At 61.6% G+C, this 19,429-nt stretch overlaps 1 protein-coding gene across 1 annotated transcript in view; it reads right to left on the bottom strand.

Moving 5' to 3' along the window:
* The window catches only part of ATF6 (activating transcription factor 6), a 48,777-nt gene that overhangs the window by 5,559 nt on the left and 23,789 nt on the right, over positions 1–19,429 (bottom strand). The window contains exons 10-15 of the mRNA XM_028503457.2: positions 18,140–18,271; positions 17,736–17,849; positions 16,717–16,816; positions 15,317–15,384; positions 13,889–14,000; positions 968–1,052 (exon numbers count right to left, since the gene is read on the bottom strand). Of these exons, the coding sequence (XP_028359258.2) occupies positions 968–1,052; positions 13,889–14,000; positions 15,317–15,384; positions 16,717–16,816; positions 17,736–17,849; positions 18,140–18,271 (611 nt within the window). The remainder of the gene's footprint in view (positions 1–967; positions 1,053–13,888; positions 14,001–15,316; positions 15,385–16,716; positions 16,817–17,735; positions 17,850–18,139; positions 18,272–19,429) is intronic.

The raw sequence follows: 19,429 nt of genomic DNA on the forward strand, positions 1-19,429 counted from the left end.
AGCCGGCCCTGCCCTCCGCTTGTTTCCAACCCACGCCAACCCTCGCGGCGCTGGGAGGAAGCCGGCTCCCTTTTCCATGGGAACACAGCTTGAAGCAATCTCCCCTCCGCGGCATTTCCTCAGTGCCTGGTGCGTTCCTACGGGGCTCGCTTTCTGGAGCAGAGGTTTCTGTTTGTCTTATTTTTCCTTCTCGAGGATGTTAAGCAAGTGCACTCTGCCTTAACATCTTCGGATAGTTTCTTATTTTTTTTTTCTAAATCCTTGCCCGAGGATAAGTCCATTGACTTTAGAGAGAGGAAGGCAGAGAGAGACAGAGAGAAACACCGATCAGTTGCCTCCCATATGCACCCTGACCAGGGATCGAACCTGCAACCTTTCGGTGCACAGGACTGTGCTCCCACCAACTCAGCCACCGGCCAGGGCCATCCCCGGGCGTCTGAAAGTGCTGCAGTCTGACCGCACTCCAGGTAACAGCCAGCACCAACACACAAAACGCAACGCAACACTGTCAATGCCAAGCTCTCCGGTGCGAGGGATTAACTATAAAGAGGCTCCTGAGGCTTGGTCTGGAGAGGACGCCGCCACCTGCACGATGCCGGAAACCGCTCTGCGTCCTCAACCACGAGCCCCGCGGTCCCCCCGGGGCTCTCACTGGGCGTCTGGACCCAGAAGGTCCCAGGCGCCAAGTCTGCGACAGTCAGCTAACTTTCCAACGTAACGAAAAAAGAGCATCGACTTTTCTTTGAAAAATACGTCAATTTAAAAAGTAACTTTAAATCTTTTAATATTTAAAAATGGTATAAAATTTAAAAATAGTATCTCGTGAAAATAGTGGAAAATGTTTCACCGTCGACGCCCAGACACACACGTGACCAACCGAGCACTGCGAGGGTCTCCCGGCCAACCCAGAGCGCCTCGGCCCCCACCCCGCGCGCCCACGCCGCCCGCGCCCGGGGCCGCCACTCACCGCTGACGTTGATGGCGGGCAGCACGATCGACATCTTCGGCCTCGCGGTCTTGTTGTGGGTGGTCGCGGGCAGCAGCAGGTGGTCCTGAGGGCGACAAGGAGCATCTGTTAAACACGGGCCCGGTTCCGCGGTAGGCCGCACTCGGGGTGTCCCAGATGCCAGCACTCGGGGCGACCACAGGCAATGGGTTTCCAGTTGACCTTGACCTACGGCTGACGGACGTCAGGCCGCCTCACAGCTGCTTCCCTCACTACACAGCACACAGGTGCGGAGTGCCCCTCATTCCCGACAGAATGCCGGGACACGCCAGGTTCTGGTGACGGGCTGGGTGCGGGACACCAGGGAGAGTGCTGCCCGCGCACTCAGACCAAAGACTGTGACCGCAGCTCTGCCCCGAAACAGCTCCTGGTCCGGGTCTGTCTCCAGGCCCCAGGAACGAGGGGCCGGTCTAGACAGACAGTCAGAGCCCTGCCGTCGTCTACCCAACAGTCATTTTCAAACTTCTTTTTCAGGAAGACAGGTGTTCCCCCCCCCCCAAGAAGCTCACGGTCCCAGACGATGACCACACACGGCGAGACGGAAGCAGGGCCGGGGCCTGGCCGTGCCGCTCGGCCTCCGCGTCCCGGTGAAGCGGACGACTCAGGTGACACGCCGCCGTGAGCAGCAGGTCCGCGTGACGGAAGACGGCGGTGCCCGAGGCGCGCTCTTAAAAAGCACAAACGCGTGCTGAGCACAACCACGGGCAACGCCGCCGGCCCGCGATGCTCCCCGGGTGAGCCGGGGCCTCCGAGGCTCCTGGTTCCCGCCACGCAAGCCCGGAACGCGGGAGCAAGCCCAGAGGGGTAAAGGGCCTGTGCCTCCACAGGCGTTCCAAGGTGAGTGTGACTACGACTTGGCTCTTAACTGCTGTCTTCAAGAACTCCTTTTTCCTACCGAAAGCAGGTATCGTCACGACAAAAAGAAAAGGACACAGAGGTGCACGACATCTCCACGGCGGGGCCAGGCCGACCCAGACGCACGTGAGACGTGCGTTAACCCTGCGGCTTCTCGCTCCTTTCCCGTCCGTCTCACCATCACTCTGCACTCTCGCTCACAGGACTCGCCAACACGGAGGCCCTGCCACGGCAGAGGGTGACAGGAACTCAGCGCAGCCTAGTTCAAAGCCCACGTGACTACGAAACTCGATGTCAGCAAAGCTAAGGAAAAATCTAGAATGTGAACAACGCACAGAGATGAACGTACGGAAACAGGACTGGAGAGCAGACGTTTCCGGTAACGGACGCTTTGCCTCATCCGGGGCAACACTTCCCAGAGAACGTGTTTTTCTAAGGGGCGGAGACGGGGGAGCCTGGCTGAGGGCTCCAGCCGTGCGGGAGGCAGGGTCTTCGGATGCGTCGTTAGACCCCAGATCACAAATTCCCGAGGGTAAGGCAACATATGACAGCCAAGAAAACACAACATTTGCTGACCTTCGTGCCACGAAAGCCTGCAAATCCTATAATTAAAACATAACTGAACGAGAGAACAAACCAACAAACTTGCAAGCCCCCAATTACAGCCACTGCAAAAATAAACAGTCAGACGCCGCTGGCCACGGGCTAAGAAGGTCAAGCTCAGACTTAAGCCCGAGTTTCCAGCCGAGGTCTGGATGCCGCGCCAGACCCCGTCTTCAGACAGGACCTCCTCAACACGGTGGCTCCCGCTTTCTCTCCGTTCAGTTTCACACCGAGGGGCCACTTCTGCGAGAAACGAAACACAAGCCCCACACACTGTCCACAACAAGGAGGCTCGCACAGGGAACGTGGCCAGAGCCCTCCACGGGGGGGGGGGGGGGCGCCTGGCTGTGCCGAAACCCCTGGGGCTCGTGAAACCTGGGGTCCCTTTTATGACCAAAATTAAGTTACATTTCACACAAACGTAGAGATTAGTTTCAGATTCCTCTAGGTTTTCTGAAACTGAAAACATTACAGCCTGTTCTGGCTTAGAGACATCTCAGTGTCCCTCGAACTGCACAGCATGAAGTAACTTCGTAGGGTCACGCTGACCTGTGGCGTCCTCCAGTGTGCGTGTCTCTGGAATGTCTCTTTCAGCATCCCCTCAACAGCTGATGGTGCGGTGGGGGCGGGGGCCTACAGGGGACAGGAGAGGCTCCGCCTCAGACCCCACCTCCTCAGGAACGATGCCGAGACACCCTCGGGCTCTAAATTTCTTCACCTGCAAGACTAAGGGCAAGAGTGCACCTCTCCACCCCAAAAATCTAAACTGGGAACTAGGATTTACTCAGCAACCCCACAACGCTTAGCCCCTTGAAAGCACTATCACTTGAAGCTTATGTCAAACTCCGTCAAGCCAGATTAAATAGACGCCGACGGGCCTGACCCAGCCTGTGAAAGGGACCTGGTTCTGGGGGTGGGTTCACTTCTGCTCGCCACTCCCGCTGGCTTTCCGGGGGGTAGTCAGCCGCCCGACCCCGCTCTGCGAGAGAGGTCACTGCGCCCGCCACCTGCACGACAGGAGCGCGAGTTCAAGCTCCCGGGATCGCGAGGCTTCCCTGAGCCGAGTCACCGCGGAGTGACCTCGAGGGGCCCGGGGACGGGTCACAGCGAAGCAGCAGAGGAGAGACGCACACAACCGTGCAGGCGCCGCACACGGAGCACCTGCCGCCGGTGTCTGGGGTGGGGGCGATCCCCGACTGCGGGGCGTGGAGCCCCCGCTTCCCGGGACAGCCTCGGCCACCCCGTGCGGGCAGGTGCTGGGGTGTCAGGCAGGGCTGGCCCGGCACCTTTCCTGTGACTGACTGAGTCCTTTGTGCTTTCGAAAGATCAGTACTTTTTTTTTAAAAAAAGCCTCGATGTCAGGGCACAATAGCGTCTTTCAGAGATGTCTGAGCGCTGACAGGAAGCGGGGTTCCCTCCTACTCACCACGAAGTACGGAAGCAGGAATTGTTTTCTTTGGAGAGGCCGTTGGTTAAGTGCTCTTCTTCGGGGCGGGGGCGGGGGAGGCACGGAACAATAAAGCGATCACATGTACACGGACAGTCCCACCAGGGAGCCCCGAGTCCACAGCAGAGGGGAGCCCTGCCCTAAACACGCAGACGCCCCAGTCTCCCCGAGACCTGACCTCTCTTTCCCACGCTTTCCCCAAACCCTGCCTCCGACCGCAGCCTCACGCCTGCGTCGGGGAGCCCTAGGGACCCTCCACGCCAGAGAGAAGGGGGCCTCTCTGTCACTGTCCGAACCCGAAGACTTCAGTCAGTACGATGACAGTCTGGTAGGACCGGATCTGAACACCAGCCTTTATCCTCCACAAAAACGTGCAGGACCTATGTTGTGACGACGTACAAACATCGTGCATCTCCTTAAATCAGTGGAACCCACATGACTACTGCATTAGTTTCGTTGAACTAGTGGGTTATAGGTGACTTGTCCCTGTTTGTTTTACAAATTTCTGAGCAATGAGATAGTCCTTCTGAAATTAAAAAAACATTTAAAACTCACCACAATTATCTATTAATGGTTGAGATTGTGTGGTAAGAATCCTGTATGAACACGAAAACTCCACAGACTATTTTAAAAAACGTTGCCTTGAGAAACTAAAAACTTATAAACAACGCAATAACTTTTAAAAACGGGATCCCCACAACTCAGGAACTCTGAAATTAAGCCTCTTTTACTCACAAAAGGTTATTCCACTCAGTTCTCACGCCAGATCTACCAACTGCGAGTTTTCAGTCGAACTGGAGTCAGTAGCTCTCATGAGTTACAGAAAGAATTTAAACTGTAGTTGACTTCAAAATGGGATTTTAAAACTATTTCTTAAGAGCAAAAACTAAAATACACGCTCTCAATCCAGTTGTCTTTTTAAAAGGAAAAGAGGGATTTAAGTACTAATAATAGGGAAATGATTTATATTGGGTATTACGTTTTTGTAACAGTTCACAAGATATGTTTATTATTATAAAAGATTTTGCAACCGCTTTCGAGAAAGGGGAAAACCACAAAGGGCTTAATTTTTGCAGAAAGAGGGCCGTCAGGCAAGTGCTCCGGCTCCACTGGAGCGTGACACCGTGTCGGCGCGGAGAGGGGAACGCAGGCACCGGAGGCCCTGAACTACGAAGGACACGCCTGTGTTCCTGGTCGGAGACACGCCTGCGCGTTAGACACCGTCTGTCTCGGTCCGGCCCGGGATCTGACAGCCTGAGAGTCAAGGAACAAGCAGGAGGTGAGGGTTGGTTCTGTTGTGCACACAGAACAGACACTTCACACCGCAGAGGACTGACTGCGGGGGGAGTCCGGGCAGCCAGGGCCCTGCCTGACACCGTCCGCACACGCCTGTGCGCCGGTGCGGCTGCCGCCCAGTGTGCACACGCCTGGAGGAGACACGAGGGAAACGGGGAACTCTCAGGGGGGTGGGCGGGGGTGTCACACGCAAACAGACGCCTTCTTATTAGGTAATAACTTTTGTTGTTTTTTAAGGTCAGATTTGAAGGCTCAGGCTTTGCAAGAAGTTCAGCAAAATTCTAACCTTGTCTTACTTGTGCTTTCATTTCCAGTTTACTTTGAAAATAACGTTTCCACTAAACCGGTCTGCAAATCGTCCTAATCTCTGCAGGCCAGAAAAGACAAACACTCATGTCCACGCCGGGAAGTACGAGGCCCGTTTTCTGGGTACAACTGCAGACACAACACACAAGCCAAGGTCACTGGGACAGAACTTCATGTGCTCCATCGATCCACCTTCACCGTCTTCTCGCTGCGTCAGCCGAGACAGACAAGGCAACGCAAAAGCAGTGGGTCAGGGGTCACGAAGCACGTCCCGGGTGGACCCCGAGCCGCTCCGGTGACGGGTGCAGCCCAGACGCGTGCACAGGGGCCCTCTGCCCCGCACAGGCACCGTCTCCGGGCTGCGCTCAGAGCCCGCTCAGGCCCGGAGCCTTCCGGCCGAGGTGGGGCCTATGGGACAGAGCAGGGGCGCACAGCCCAGCGAGAGGGTAGGCAACTCGAAGGGGCCGGGGGGGGTGCATCGGCTGCAGGAAGGAAGGTGGGACGTGAGGGACAGAGGGCTCAGCAGGGACCCCCAGAAGGGCAGGCACCCTGAGGAAGTCCGCACAGGGGGACGCTGCGACGGCAGAGGCCGCACGGGGAAGCCATCCGGCGGACTCCCCTCCGTCCTGAGGGGGGTCTCACGCCCACCTCTCCGGAGCATGTAAGGCCCACCACTGGGTACGTGCCCCCTCCCCCCCTGGCAGAGCCGAAGCACAGCAGGTGGGGGATCGCAGTCCAGCCGAGGCGGGGAGCCCCCGCATCTGCACACTGGGCCCGGGGCAGCGCGTGCCGGCCGCCCCAAACGTGGAAGCCCGGTCTCGTTTCAGTCTGCTGCACTGGAGGCCGACAGCGGCCCGAACACGCCCCTTACACTCCTTTCCTTGCAACCCCCCCCCCCCAAAAGTGATGGTGTAAAAGCAGCCCTGTTCTGTAGAAGCTTCCTTTACTCTTCCTTTAAACGTGTGGTTCTTCGGAGGAGCCCTGACCGTCCAATGTCACCAGCGCCATCAAACAGAACAGGACAAAGAGCCCTGGGCGACGTTTGCCTGTGAAGCTGCTTCTAGACCGGCCGTCCCCCCCCCGGGCCGCCCCAGGGCCTTGTGGCAGAGGGCCTGCCCCCATGCGCTGCTCCCCGAGAGGAACACCACAGGGAGCGGGGCCGAAGGAACTGGGCGTGGAATCCGCAGTGGCACTGCCGCCCGGCACCGCGGGCCGCGTCCCCGGGCGCAGGGGAAGCGAGCCCGAGGGCACGGCCGCCCTGCTGGACGGGGGCACTTCTGAGCGGGGCCTTTCGGCGGCAGCCCCGGCTCGAGTCCGTGACGAACGACACAAGCAGCACAGTTTGGGGACACGCCGGGTCCCAGATCCTTGGCTTTGAAGCTGCTCTGGCCAGGACGCCAGCCCTTCCTCGCTCGCAGAATACCTGAGGGGGCGCGGCTCAGGGTGGGTGGTGAGCTCTCCAGGCCTGTGCGCCCCAGTGGCAGCCCGTCGGCCGCCGGGGACCGGCTGTGCGTCCTCCCCCGAACGCTGGGACAGTGGGCGTGCACGCGGGGGGGCCCACGGGAACTGCCGGGCAACTCCAGGCCGCGAGGCCATTCCCGGTGGTGGGCCTGCCTGGTGGCAGCGCCACTCCTGGAGCAGGGTGAGAGCGGGGAGCCTCTGGGGACGTTGGCTCTTCCTCCCTTCCCCAGGCGGCAGCCACTAGCGGCAACAAGGCTTTCCATCGGGGTCTGGGAAGGGTCCCCCGCCCCACGACACCACTGTCAACAGTCCCGCGGGCTGGGACTTTCGCAAGCACACGTCACGGGACTCCACGCTGCTGGCTTGAACCTCGCCAGCGTGATACTACCTGTGTTTAACTCACACGACTGTTCACTCCCGCGGTTGTAAACCAGACGGCTGTTTCCGGTTGGTTGTCCGTCTGTCCTCCACGGAAACCGGTGCCAGAGAAGCTCCCGCCCGGAGGAGGAGGGGGACCCTTCCCCCACGGGGTGCAGAGCGGCGGCGCCTTCTGCCCGGACGCACGCCTGCTCCTCCCCGTCTTCTGCGGGGCGGGCGGAGCTCCGGGCGCCTGGTCCCAGCCCGTCCCAGGGGCTCCGCTGGCCGCTGTTCCCCGGGGCCGGCCCTGCGTCCAGGGCCTGCGCCCTGCTCCCACGAGCTCCCCACCCGATCGCACAACCAGCCCCAGAACACCTCCCGCCACCCCCCCTCCCCCCCGACGCAGGCGAAGAAGTCGCGGGGGCAACGGTGCCCGCCGCCCGCCGCAGCGCTGCCGCAGGGCTGGCCGCGCGACCCCCACGACCGCCGGGCCGGGCCGCAGCGCGCCAGAGCCAGCAGCCACCCGGCGGGCCGCCTTGGCGGGCTCCGCTGCCCCTCCCACGGCTCCTACCCCAGAGCTGTGTGCGACTCCCGATTTCCGAGTCGGTCTTCCCCACCGTGACAGACTCCTGGGGACGAGGGTGTCCCCTTGTTCCTCTGCACAGGTCCCGTGGCAGCGCGGGGCCCGGGGACAGTGAAGGTCCATCGGGCCCCCGGGGCGAGCCAGCGAGCGGAGGAGCAAACCGGTAGAACCTCTCAGGCAGAGCCGGCCCAGCGGAAGGGACGGGACCCCCGGGCAAGGCCCCTCGGGAGCTCCAAGGGCTCCTCCCGGCCGAGGTCTCCCAGGGCCTGCAGGAGAGGGAGGAGGCCCGGCTGCCCCTTCTCCCACCGACGGCGCGCACGGGGCTCCACGCACGGGGCGGTGCGCACGGGGTTCCGCACACGGGGTTCCACGCACGGGGTTCCACGCACGGGGCTCCACGCTCTGCCCTGACTGGGGACGCGCCAGTACCCCACCAGGGGCCACGCAGCCTGGTCCTACACGCAGCCCGGACGACTGGCGGCCGTCACCCGGAGGCCCGGTGGCTGCGCAGTGCTGCGTGCCCGAGCGGAACGGCCCGAGGCCTCGGGAAGTACCAGGGCGGTGCCCCCGCTTGCGAGCGCTCCTGCGGCCTCCTGGTCACCTCTGGTTCGTGTGGGGCCTGTTTAACTTGGCAACAACACCGGATTTCAACGGAGAGAGGAGGAGGCGAGAAAACGCCCGAGCACAGGACCGCTGCAGCCGAACGATACCCTTGTGCTGCGTCCGCAGGCGCCCGAGGGTGGTGCACGCCGGCCCCGCCCGTCCCGGGACCCCGGGGTCCGGGGGTGCGGCCGCACTGAGGGTGTGACTCCCCCACGGTCACTTCCACGCTCAAACGCTGCACTCACGAGCCGGGGCTTACGTTTTCAGACCAGCAGACAGAAAATGCACGGTGAGTTTCTAATTCCTCTAGATAATTCTCACCAGCAACAGTACTAGTCAAAAGCAAAGAAAGAAAGAAAAAAGCCAAAGAATTTCTATGCCTGGAACCCACAGCTACTCAAATACTTGCTGGGTAAGTGACAGCAGAACCGATTAAATCTCCTGATAAAAATAAACATGCTTTGCGGAGAGCTGTATTTTAAAGAACTATTTATAATTATAAAAGTAAAGCAGTTATTGAAACAGGCACAACTTAGCAAGAATACAGTTTTTGTGGATAATAAAATTAATTCTTCAAGGTCTGAGGAAACCGTTTATGCTCTGAGGATATCTCGTACTTTCTCTTAAAGAGCAACAACAAAGGCACCACTCCAAAAAATTCTGGGTTTTGTTATTTATTACTACCATTTATGTTCTTAATATAGAACTGTTTGTTTCAGAATGAAAGTAAGATTCACATTTTGGGGATGGAAAATATGACTTCTTGGATTTACATTTTAAACGCCCATCAGTCACACAAAAATAGAGTGAAATCCGGTAAAAGTGCCGATAGAGACAGCTGCGCCGGAACTGGCCTGGGCTCTAACGAGTGCTTGCTGGGGGAGACCCCACGCCCTCCCCAGGGCGGGCGGGGCGCAGGGTCGGCGAGGCCCCCTCCGGGGACGAGGGCTCGGGAACCGCCAGCAATCGTCCTCGCACAGGAGCGGGGCCCTTCCTCCTCCAGGGCAGGGTATGACGTGCACGCACGTTTTACGTTAAAAAGTAAGCCAGATAAACTTTATCTCTGAAGAGCTGCCCCCAAAGCCTCAGACTTAGGTTGTTCCGTCTGAACAGACTTGAACGGCTCTGTAACCTGCAATCAAATTACTTGTCACTAATTTTTCACCTTCTTAACAATGTGCGGACTTCCATCACCTGTGAAAGTGCCAGGTAACGGGCTTCACCCGAACACGGGAAGTCAGGACTCACCGCCTCGTCGAACGGCATCGACAGTCGCCAACCCGTGTGTGACTGTGTGTCTACGTCATTGGTATTTACGGGAAGACAAGGTCGGCCCATGCTGCACACGACAATAGTGCCGGTTGTTTATCTCCTGGACACACTCGAACTCGCCCCACATCAGGCCTCAGGCTCCTCTGGTGTCCACTGGGAAAGTCAGATTAAGGCCACCGAGTTTCGTTTCCCTTCCCAGCGGATGCCACCGACTCTGTCAGAACCAATGTGGGCAGGCAAGTTGAGTGAACCCCCCAAACTGCAGGAAACCTGGCATCTGCTGTTAGTTCTCTACGTGCAATCGAAGTCTAGACAACACGATAAACGAACATGGAATCAGAACACAGGAAATCTCTACAAGAACCCTAAAACCCCTTTTCTAAAGGCTCCTCCGCACGGCTGTGCTCTCCGGAGGGAGACTCTGGCCCCCTGGCCGGGAGTGTGGAGGGCCCCTCCGTGCAGCGTGTGGCCCCTGCTCCCCCCCAAGGAGGCGAGGGCGGGCCCGCGCACCCACGCCCGGCCTTCACGAGCCTCGCGGGACAGAGAGACGGGACGGAGGCACCCCCTCCCACCCACTGCTGGGTCCCTGAAACCACGACCGTGCGCTCTCCGAGAGGTCAGCCCACGGATGGGAGGGGCAGACGTGCACCCGACACCCACCGCGTGTCAGCACGGTGCTGGCGCTCCACTCGCTGTTTCATTTAAAAACCCCCTCTCCACCCACGAAGGGGGAGGCGGCCCCGTGGGCCCCCCTGTTGGCGATAAGGCGGCTGGGGCTCTGCTTGCCCCCCCCCAAGTCTCCCGAGTCCGGGGGCGGCAGAACAATGCTGGTGGGGAGCCAGGCTCCTCCGGCCCGCGGCCCCGCCTCCATGGCCGCCTGCAAAAAGTGCTGCATCAGCCCCAAAAGCTATTTTCTCCGCTGAACCCAATAGCAATGACTCACAGCTGAGTGGGAACCGCTCCCCCCTCGTTCCTGAGCAAGGCTGCACGGAGCTACAGGGTAACCTCGCTCTGCCCCGTGCTCTGTCTGCTCTGTCTGCTCTGTGGGCCAGTGCCTGCAACGTGTGTGTGCACACGCATGTACAACACACGCACACGTGCACGATGCGTGCGGTTTTAAGAGTTCTAGGTCTAACTCTCTTTCACTAAATAAAGGGGAAAACCCACCAGGAGACTGGGCAAAAAGCGGCGGAAAGTTCTAGCAAGAACTCCATTTCCAGTCCCCCTTTGCTCACTCTCCTGCGCACCCCCGCACGGTGGCCGGTGGGGGCGAGGCTGCGAGGTCACCGCATCTGGGCTCCAGAGTCTGGGTTTGGCAACAGCTCCCGCTGCCCATGACACTTTGCGGTAATTACCTACAGTCTACGCTACGTTTCCAGAGAGCACATCAATACCGTGCACTGGTTGGGCACGAAGACGGGAAATCTGAGGCTGCAGAAGCGAAGCCACAGGGTGCCGTTCCGGGAAGCGCAGCCCAGCACACCGCCTCCCCAGAGAGCCAGGGCGCGCACTAGGAGGACCCGACGGGCCGCGGTGCAGACCTGACGCTCCGCCCCGCTGCCGTCCTTCCCGCGAAAGCTGTGGGGTGAGCACCAGCAGGAACTAACTGCCCGCCGGCCCTGGGCACCCGTGTGCGAGCGGGAAGCTCCGGTCCGTCCCCCCATCAGTTCAAAAATCACTCAAAACAAATCACAGACCCACATGCGAAACCTCCAGCTGCACAAATTTCAGAAGAAAAAGTGGGAAAATCTTTGAAACCTTGGATTAGGCAAAGGTTTCTTAGGATAACAAAAACACAAACCACGAAAGACCGCTGGTAAGCTGGACTCCGTCAGCGCTGACCGCCTCCACCCTTCGGAAGCCCCCGAGGAAGACGCACAGAAGACCAGCAGCGGAGCGGGGAAGACGCTCCGAAACCGCGTGGCGCGTCCTGTAACGTGACGCACTCCTTCCCGAGGGAACACGCTTGTTCGACTTAACCGGATTTGTTCTTTTCTTTTTTTGTATACTTACACAGAGCTTAGGATAGCAGCTGGCACCGACTGAATCACTGAAGGTATCATCATCATCATCACTACTCTTTTTTCTTTCTGAGTGGCTTACTTATTTATTATTTTTTTCTTATTACTGCATTAGCTACACTACACTGAATCACACCTGCCCACACCCTGCCCCAAGCCCTGGAAAAACAGTCAAGAAAGAGAAAAAGAGAAGCCTCGACAGGGAGACAAGCTGTGGGCGCGGGGGGCGAAACTCCCCGGAGAGCGGAAGGGACGGCAGGGACGCGCGCACCTCGGGGTGCAGCAGCCGTGCCACTGCGGGGGGTGGGGGCGTGGGGGCACGGGGGCCAGCTGCAGGGGCAGGCAGGCCGTGAGGGCCTCGACCGGGTGAGCGGGCCGTCACGTCCAGCAGCAACACAGTCGGCGGGCGGTCACTCCCGGAAGCCTCACCCCTTTCCCTTACATCTCAGCAAGGACAGGAGGCACGAGCCGGGGCCTGAGAAACAGACTCCTTCCCCGTGACACGGCCTGTGGTCTCTGTGGTGAAACCCGCTCTCTGCCCCACCACTAACACGAGAAGGACACGCGATGTCGTCTCCAGCGACCACGGTCTGAGGACGCACAGGCCCACCCTCCCTCTCCGCTCCCCGGGAAGCACGGGGCTGCGGTCGGAGGTCGGTCGGGAACGGAGACGCCCAGCCGGGCCCCCGACCGGGGGTGGGGGTGGGGGTGGGCAGGGCGGCTTCCACGAGGACCAGGAGGGAAGCGGTGGCACCCACCGCCCTCTGGCAGCGCCCTCCGCGGCACACGCACAGGAAGCCGCTTCCACACATGCAGACGCGGGGGCGCCCGCTGGAAACACGCCGCAGCGGCCCTTCCCAGGCAGGACAGGACCGCCCTCGCCCACAGAGGGCGCTCCTCCCCGGACACACAGACCGCCTGACCGGACGGCGCCCGCGGCCGCACGAGGCTGCCTCCGACACGCGCCCCGGTCTGGACCGAGTGGCACAGCCGGCACCCTGCCCCTCGGCGGTCAGCTCTCTGTGCGTTACAACACCCCCCGGAGCGCACTCCGCACGGCACACTCGGCAGCGTCCTCATCTCAACCTCCACCGAGCCCCGTCTTCCGGGGGCTGGACCTCATTGCCGCACCCCCTCCTCTCCCCTCGGCCTCGTCAGCCCACGGGCAGCTGCCCTGCTGCGGACGTGGCTGTGCCCAGGGCCCCCCGGGCGTGTGTGGGGCGGGGACCCCGAGGCGTCGTCACTAGTGCCATCACGGGGGCCCCGCACCGTCCCAGCAGGTGTCACCGAGAACCACGAACGCAGGGCAGGCCGGGCTGCCTCGTCTCCGGCCCCAGGCCCTGGGCTCCTCGGCACTGACACCGAGGAGGGAACCCAGGGCCCCCGAGCGGCGGGGGGACGGGGCACCGGGAGGCGCCCTCTGCTCTGCTGCTGGGGCGCGCTCACTTGCAGCCACACCCCCCCCTGCCAGAAGGAGGAGTCCTCGGACACACACCACCGAGGAACTCCAGCCCCTCCCTCACCCGCTCCCGGTCTAACACCCGGCACAGGCATCCATCCGCACAGGGCACCCCACACGCGTGCGTCCTCCCTTCAGAGGGGAGACAGACGGCACGCAGGCCGGGTGCTCCGTTTGGTCACCACATGTGACATCCAAGACCGCTCGTGCGGACGCGGACGCTGCGTGAGCTGAGGACCCTCCACCACCTTCCGCAGCCGCAGGCGCCGGCGTCACCGGAGCACAGAGGAGGGGGCGGCCTCTCGGGACCACGGAGCGGACGCCCCACGGCTGCCACCCTTACGGCCCACGGCTCACCCGGCGACGGCGACATCTCATCACCCGACGGCCACCCCAGGCCTCCACAGGCACTCTGGCAGCACACACACACGGCGCGGCCACGAGGCCACAGGGACGGCAGACACGTCAGCAGGGAGTCGGCGCTGTGTCGGCACGGAGCCCCGGCCTCACCCCTCTCGCCCCGCAGCCCCGTCCACGCCAGCCACGCCCCGGGCTCTGCCCCGTGCCAGGGGCTGAGCGGGCTCTCGGAAAGGCGTCCCCCCCCTCACAGCGCACTTACCCTGCGGAACGACACCACGTAGAAGGTGTCCCCCCTCCTGCGGATGGCGTCGAAGAAGTCCTGGTGGCTCCGGGGGGAGGCGCGGTACACCTGGAGCTCGTTCCCCGCCCTCCTGCGGGGAGAAGGAGGCACTGTTCCTGCACCGCGGAGCGCCGCCTGCCCTCGGAGACACGCCCTCTGAGCCCACGTCTGAAGCGTGAGAATCTCAACCAAACCGGAGCGGCATCTCCGCAGTTTTTATAACAACACTTTGGAAAGCCCGAGAGGTCAGGAGACCGGTGAGATTCCACGGGCTGAGCTAGAACCCCATCCCTGCCTCGCGGCTGCAACGCCCCAGACAGCCACGGGCGTCGCTGAGACCACAGAAGAGCCGCGGCCGGCACGACTGCCCGTTCCTGGCAACGAGAACAGAGTCTGAGGCCAGGGCCGCCCACCGCGGTCGGCACTGGCCGCCCGCCTCCAAGGCTGTGGGGGTGCAGGGCGTGCAGGCGGTGCAGGGTCCCGAACACGGCAGCCTGGCTCGGAGTTCCTGTCCTCGTCCCCGAGGGCATCCGCGGGGAGACCCTGTCGGGGCCACTCCGGGGTCGGGGTCACTCCGGGGTTGGGGTGAGAGGGGACGGGAAGCACGTGTGGGGCCCCGCCCACAGGCATCTCCCGGCGACCGCTGGTCAGACGTGGGAAGTGCCGCGGCCCCGACAGAGGGACCCTGAACCCCAGTGCCCGGCGACTGGGACGCCGACACCACGGGTTAAAGGACACGAAAAGAAAGAACGCTTATCCTTCCCAAACACAGCTTACTCTTCTCCTCCGGTATCACGTTCTTTTACAGTTTCCACGAACCTTTAGTTTTCCAATTTCTATTCACGTAAGAGAAGAGCGCGGCCAAGAGGAGAGTCTGCGTGAGCCGTGACGGCTCCCTCTGAGGTCACGCCGTGTGCCCCCGGGCCATGCCTGACCGTGAACTTGGGCACACGCCCGAGACTCTCCACGGCGTCCCCACTCCATGCACACGCCGAACCCCGCTCTCCTCGGGAGGAGGGGGCTGGGATGCCTGCCAGCCCCCGGCTGCTGTGTTCTCACCCACAGTCGGCGTGCAGCTTGCTGCCCTGAGACCCTCTGGAACGGGGGCGTGTGCCTCCCGGCCACAGGCCCCAGGGTGACTCGGGCCAGACTGAAGCCCCCGAGACACAGCTCGCACTCCGGCACACGCGGACCAGGGCGACTGCCGGCCAAACGCACAGAAGCGTGGAAGACACAGCCCTGCCACCCCGCAGAGGACCCCTGCGCCAGGAGGCGGGGCGTGCGCGGCCCTGGAGCACTTGGCTGCACTGGGTTGCACACACGTCCCCACAAGCAGGGGGACTCCTGCACACGGAGCCCAAGGGCAGCGAGGACGGCCCCCACTGGGCAGAGTGCCCGCCCACTCACCTGGCGCTGGGGGTCTCCGTGTACTGGACGGCCAGGAGCTGCGAAGGCGGGCCCTGCGGCAGCGCACCCTGGAAGAGAAGAGCAGCAGGTGCCGCAGATGGAAGCGCATGGCGGTCGCCTGCACCGACCGGCTCCGCAGCCACAGGTACCGAGCTCCCACCGCGGTGGCCGCACGGCGTCCCTCCCCGCCCAGCTTCACGCACTGTGTGTGCGCGGCACGGCACCAGCACCAGCAGAGACGGGGCTCCTCCGGCCACAGTCGGGGCGCAGAGGTACCTCAGAGGGACCGAGGCATCTGAGACCCTTCCCGTCAAGTTTCTGGCTTAAGATCCCCAAAGCTTAGTTCAGGCATTCCAAGTTTTAGGGCCAAGTCATACAAGTACTGTTGAAAAGATAACAATTTACGCTTGCCTAAAACAATTAGTTTCCCAATGGAAAGTTCCTGAAGTGTGGAAGGTCCATCATGAAGCCTGCCCCTGCTGTTTACTGAGTCGACCCAAAAACCTTCGTGCCCAACCCCGCCCCCGCCCCCGCCCCCGGGGACGCCGCCGCAGGCCCTGGGCCCGGGAAACAGGAGGCTGCAAAGCACTGACGACGGCAATGGCAGGCAGAGAGAAGCTGGAGATGCTGCTGGCCTACCCAGAATCCACCCCCTTAACAGAGAAGCCGAAAAACTAGCCGTGGGCTCAGGCAGTCGCAGTCACAGGGACTCAGCCAAGGTCACGGTCAGCAAGGACGTGAGGTGGGCAGTAACGTCAGAGCTCACACAGGCCTCCGGCCTCGCCCTCAGCGCCCGGACCCTCAGCGCTCACACACGGCGGCACAGCCCCCACCGGACAGCAGGCTCCGTGCGGGCGGGACCGGGCCACCCTCAGCACTGTGCTCCCGGGTCTGCGCCTCAGAGGAGTGACAGGCCCCCGACCAGTGACGCAGGGACAGTGCACGGTGCTCTGTGGCAAGCGGCACCCAACTCCAGGTCCACCCGAGAGCCAGCGTCCACCCGCAGGGCTCCCCAAGCCCAAGGACAGTCTCCACAGAGGGGCCTTCCCTCCCCACCTGCCCTCTGTGTCACCACCCTTTCTGAAAACCCCCAAGAACAAAGAACGTAACCGGTGTTATTGCATTACTTATCACACCGTGTTTGCCACAAAAAACATCTGATGTGGGTGTCGTGACAGCGGGTCTGTGGACGAGAGCAGGAAACAGCAGCGGCTCTGCAAGGACCCCGGGGGTGCCCAGTCCAGCCCCACACCAGTGACCCCGGGCAGGGGGCAGGGACCGTCAGGGGCGGCCGAGGGTCAGACTCCCCAGGTCTTCCAGGGACGGGGTGCCCCAGCTGGGGGCAGCCCCCCCACGGAGCTAACACGCTCAGCCGCCGCTGGAGGCGGGCGCAGACGCACCTGGAGAACGTGGGCTTTGGGCTGCTGGGTCGTCATCCTCCTCGACTTGGTCCTCTGCACCTCGTGTCTGTGCACCCACCACCGCAGTTCGTGGTTCAGCCTGCAAGGCAGCTCCGGTAAGTGTGCGCGTGCCTCAGGGTGAAGACCAGAGAGAAGTCTGACCGCACCCCACAGGCTGCGGAGGGCGCTCCAAGTGCCCGGGGGCTCACTGCTGCTGCCGCCTGGAGGAAGGGCAGGCGCAGCTAAGCTGCTTTTCACCAGGCGTCAGCTGTCATGAGGTGGCCTCCTCCACCTCCAGGGCAAGGTGCAAAGAAAACCGCACCTGAGCACCTGCCAGGTGGAAACACGGACGCAAAGGTGTTTCCACAGGAAAGCGTCTGCTGCCTCTGCCCTGGGCTGCACTCCCGCGTCCAGACGGGCAGGGGAGCTGGCCACAGGGTGTCTGACGACGACAGGTGCGTCACCACCTTGAAAATCGCCTCTTTTGTGGGAAGGGAAAGAGCGAACTCAAATGCTCGGGAAGAAAAGGAGATTTCAAAGCACCACAATCCGAGTTTCCCAATTTTCCAACCAGAAATTTAAAAAGCCAGGCTCTACCCAAAGGCCCCTGTATTTCCCTCTCTGGAGCAGCTGCAAAGCCGCTGGGACTGCGTCCACGTAACCACAGTTGCTATCAACCACGAAACACCGAAGCGGGCTCTGAGGTTCCAGGACAGGGTCCAAACCGCAGGAGAAGTTCCAAGGAGAAGCAGGTGGGAAAAGGTGCACCCGTGGCAAGTGTCTCCGGGGTCACGTGTGTTCCAGTGACTGCCTCCCTGGCACCGCGGTGTCACCGCCCGCCCGACTGACACACACCCCCAACTTCCACACGAGCATCCCTCTGTGGTTTTCGGGGGGACGTCTGGGGCCACCCCCCCATGGAACGGAGGCACTGTGCCTCTCAGGCAGACGGGGCGCGTGACGAGTGGTGGCTCAGCCCCTCGGCGCCCGCCCCCCACAGCCCGCTCGGCGACACGCACCTGAGGGACTCCGTGGTGTTGATCAGGGGCCGGCACGGAGGGGGCGGCAGGTACAGCACGGGCTCCTCGCTCAGCACCATCAGGGCCTTGTCATCGGAGACGGCGTGGGGGTACCTGAAACAGACGGGCACAGGCGTGTCTCCCTGCGCCCCGATCCCAGCGGGGGCGGGAGAAACGAGCCTCTCTCTGCAGGTGTTCATGTGAGGACGGACCCAGACAAGAAACCAAGCGTTAAAAACCCCCACCCTGGGGTGGGAGCCGAGAGAGAGAGCCGATGGCGGCCCCGAGGTCGGAGGAAAGGGTCTGAGGGGGACAGGGTCCGGGTCGAGGGTGGGGAGGGGGGGGTTAGGGTTAGGGGAGCCACATCAGCTTCTCGGCTCCAGCTCAGCACACCCCCCGCTCACCTGAAGCTGTCCTTCCGGATGACGCCGTCGGGTGTGTCCTGCGCCTCCTTGGCAGAAAACCCGAGAAGATGCCTCCTTTGGTTCACAGGGCTCGTGCTGGGGCTCGCTCTCCGGGAATCCTGCTCCGGCGTGCTGCAGGTCAAAGACGGAGAGCGAGGCATGAAAGAGCAGCATGGCACACGCTGGACAGGGTGCACACGGGCACACCAGAGCCCCCGCGCGGGGCCGAGCACACGGCCAGAAAAACACGCTCGTGCACGCAAGCCCCCGGCCTGGCGTCCTCGACACGGGAAGGCAGCCCTACAAACAAGGTGTGTCAGTGTGAGGGCACCTCACTGGCGCACTGTTTGAACGACGTGGGTTTTCTGCGTCAGTGTGCGCGTGAAGGGTGAGCGGAGCGCACACGGGGACACACTCGGGTGGGTGACAACGGTGACGGCGGCGGCGGGCAGCTCTCCGGTGAGGAGACCTGCAGATGGAGTGGGACCCGCTCTGTGTCAACAGCCAAAGACATCAGGCTTTCGAGTCCCGCAGGCAGGCTACCGGACAGGGCAACAGAGGTCACTGTGTCCGATTCTTCCCTTTCCATCTCCTATAAAAGTTTCCTATTTACTTTTACCTCCTCCTGTCCACTCTCCCCATAACACCGTCGTTTGTCTACACCTGCTCTCCTGACGGGCCTAAGGACTGGGCGGCAGAGACACGCACACGATGCACGTATGTGCTGTGCACCCGTGCACACACACACCGGACACTGCAGCAGCTATTTAACCCTCCCACACACCAATCCGCCGATCACGGGCGGAGAAACCCGGCTCGCTAGAGCGCTCTGTGCTTCGCCTCCCGCCCGTGCCCGGGACCCACGCCTACGCGGGCGCGGACACTGCAGGCGGCACCGGGGAAGGGAGAGCCGTCCTGCCCCGAGGGAGGGAGGGAGGGAGGGAGGGGGCCGGTAAGGACCTGTGGCTCTGAAGGAGTCAGTCTCCGGAGCCCAGCGGTTTGCCCAAATCTGAAGAAAGGTACAATCAAGAGTGGCCACTTGCATGGTATACAGATGATTAATAAACTAAATCAGTTCAGAATTATTAACACTCGGAGGTTCCTAAAGAGCCTTTCTTCGAACGGTCACTCGGTCGATACAGTTATGTGACCGGTGACCCTCTGGTTCGCAGGCCGGTGCTCAATCCACTGAGCCACACCAGCCAGGGCATCGACTCAGCATTTTAAAACAAACTAGTAGATATTAAGAAAATGGTAGTCGCTATGTCTCAGGTGTCAGAAACATCCTAC

Source organism: Phyllostomus discolor, chromosome 14, assembly GCF_004126475.2.
Source record: "Phyllostomus discolor isolate MPI-MPIP mPhyDis1 chromosome 14, mPhyDis1.pri.v3, whole genome shotgun sequence".
Classification (NCBI taxonomy): domain Eukaryota; kingdom Metazoa; phylum Chordata; class Mammalia; order Chiroptera; family Phyllostomidae; genus Phyllostomus; species Phyllostomus discolor.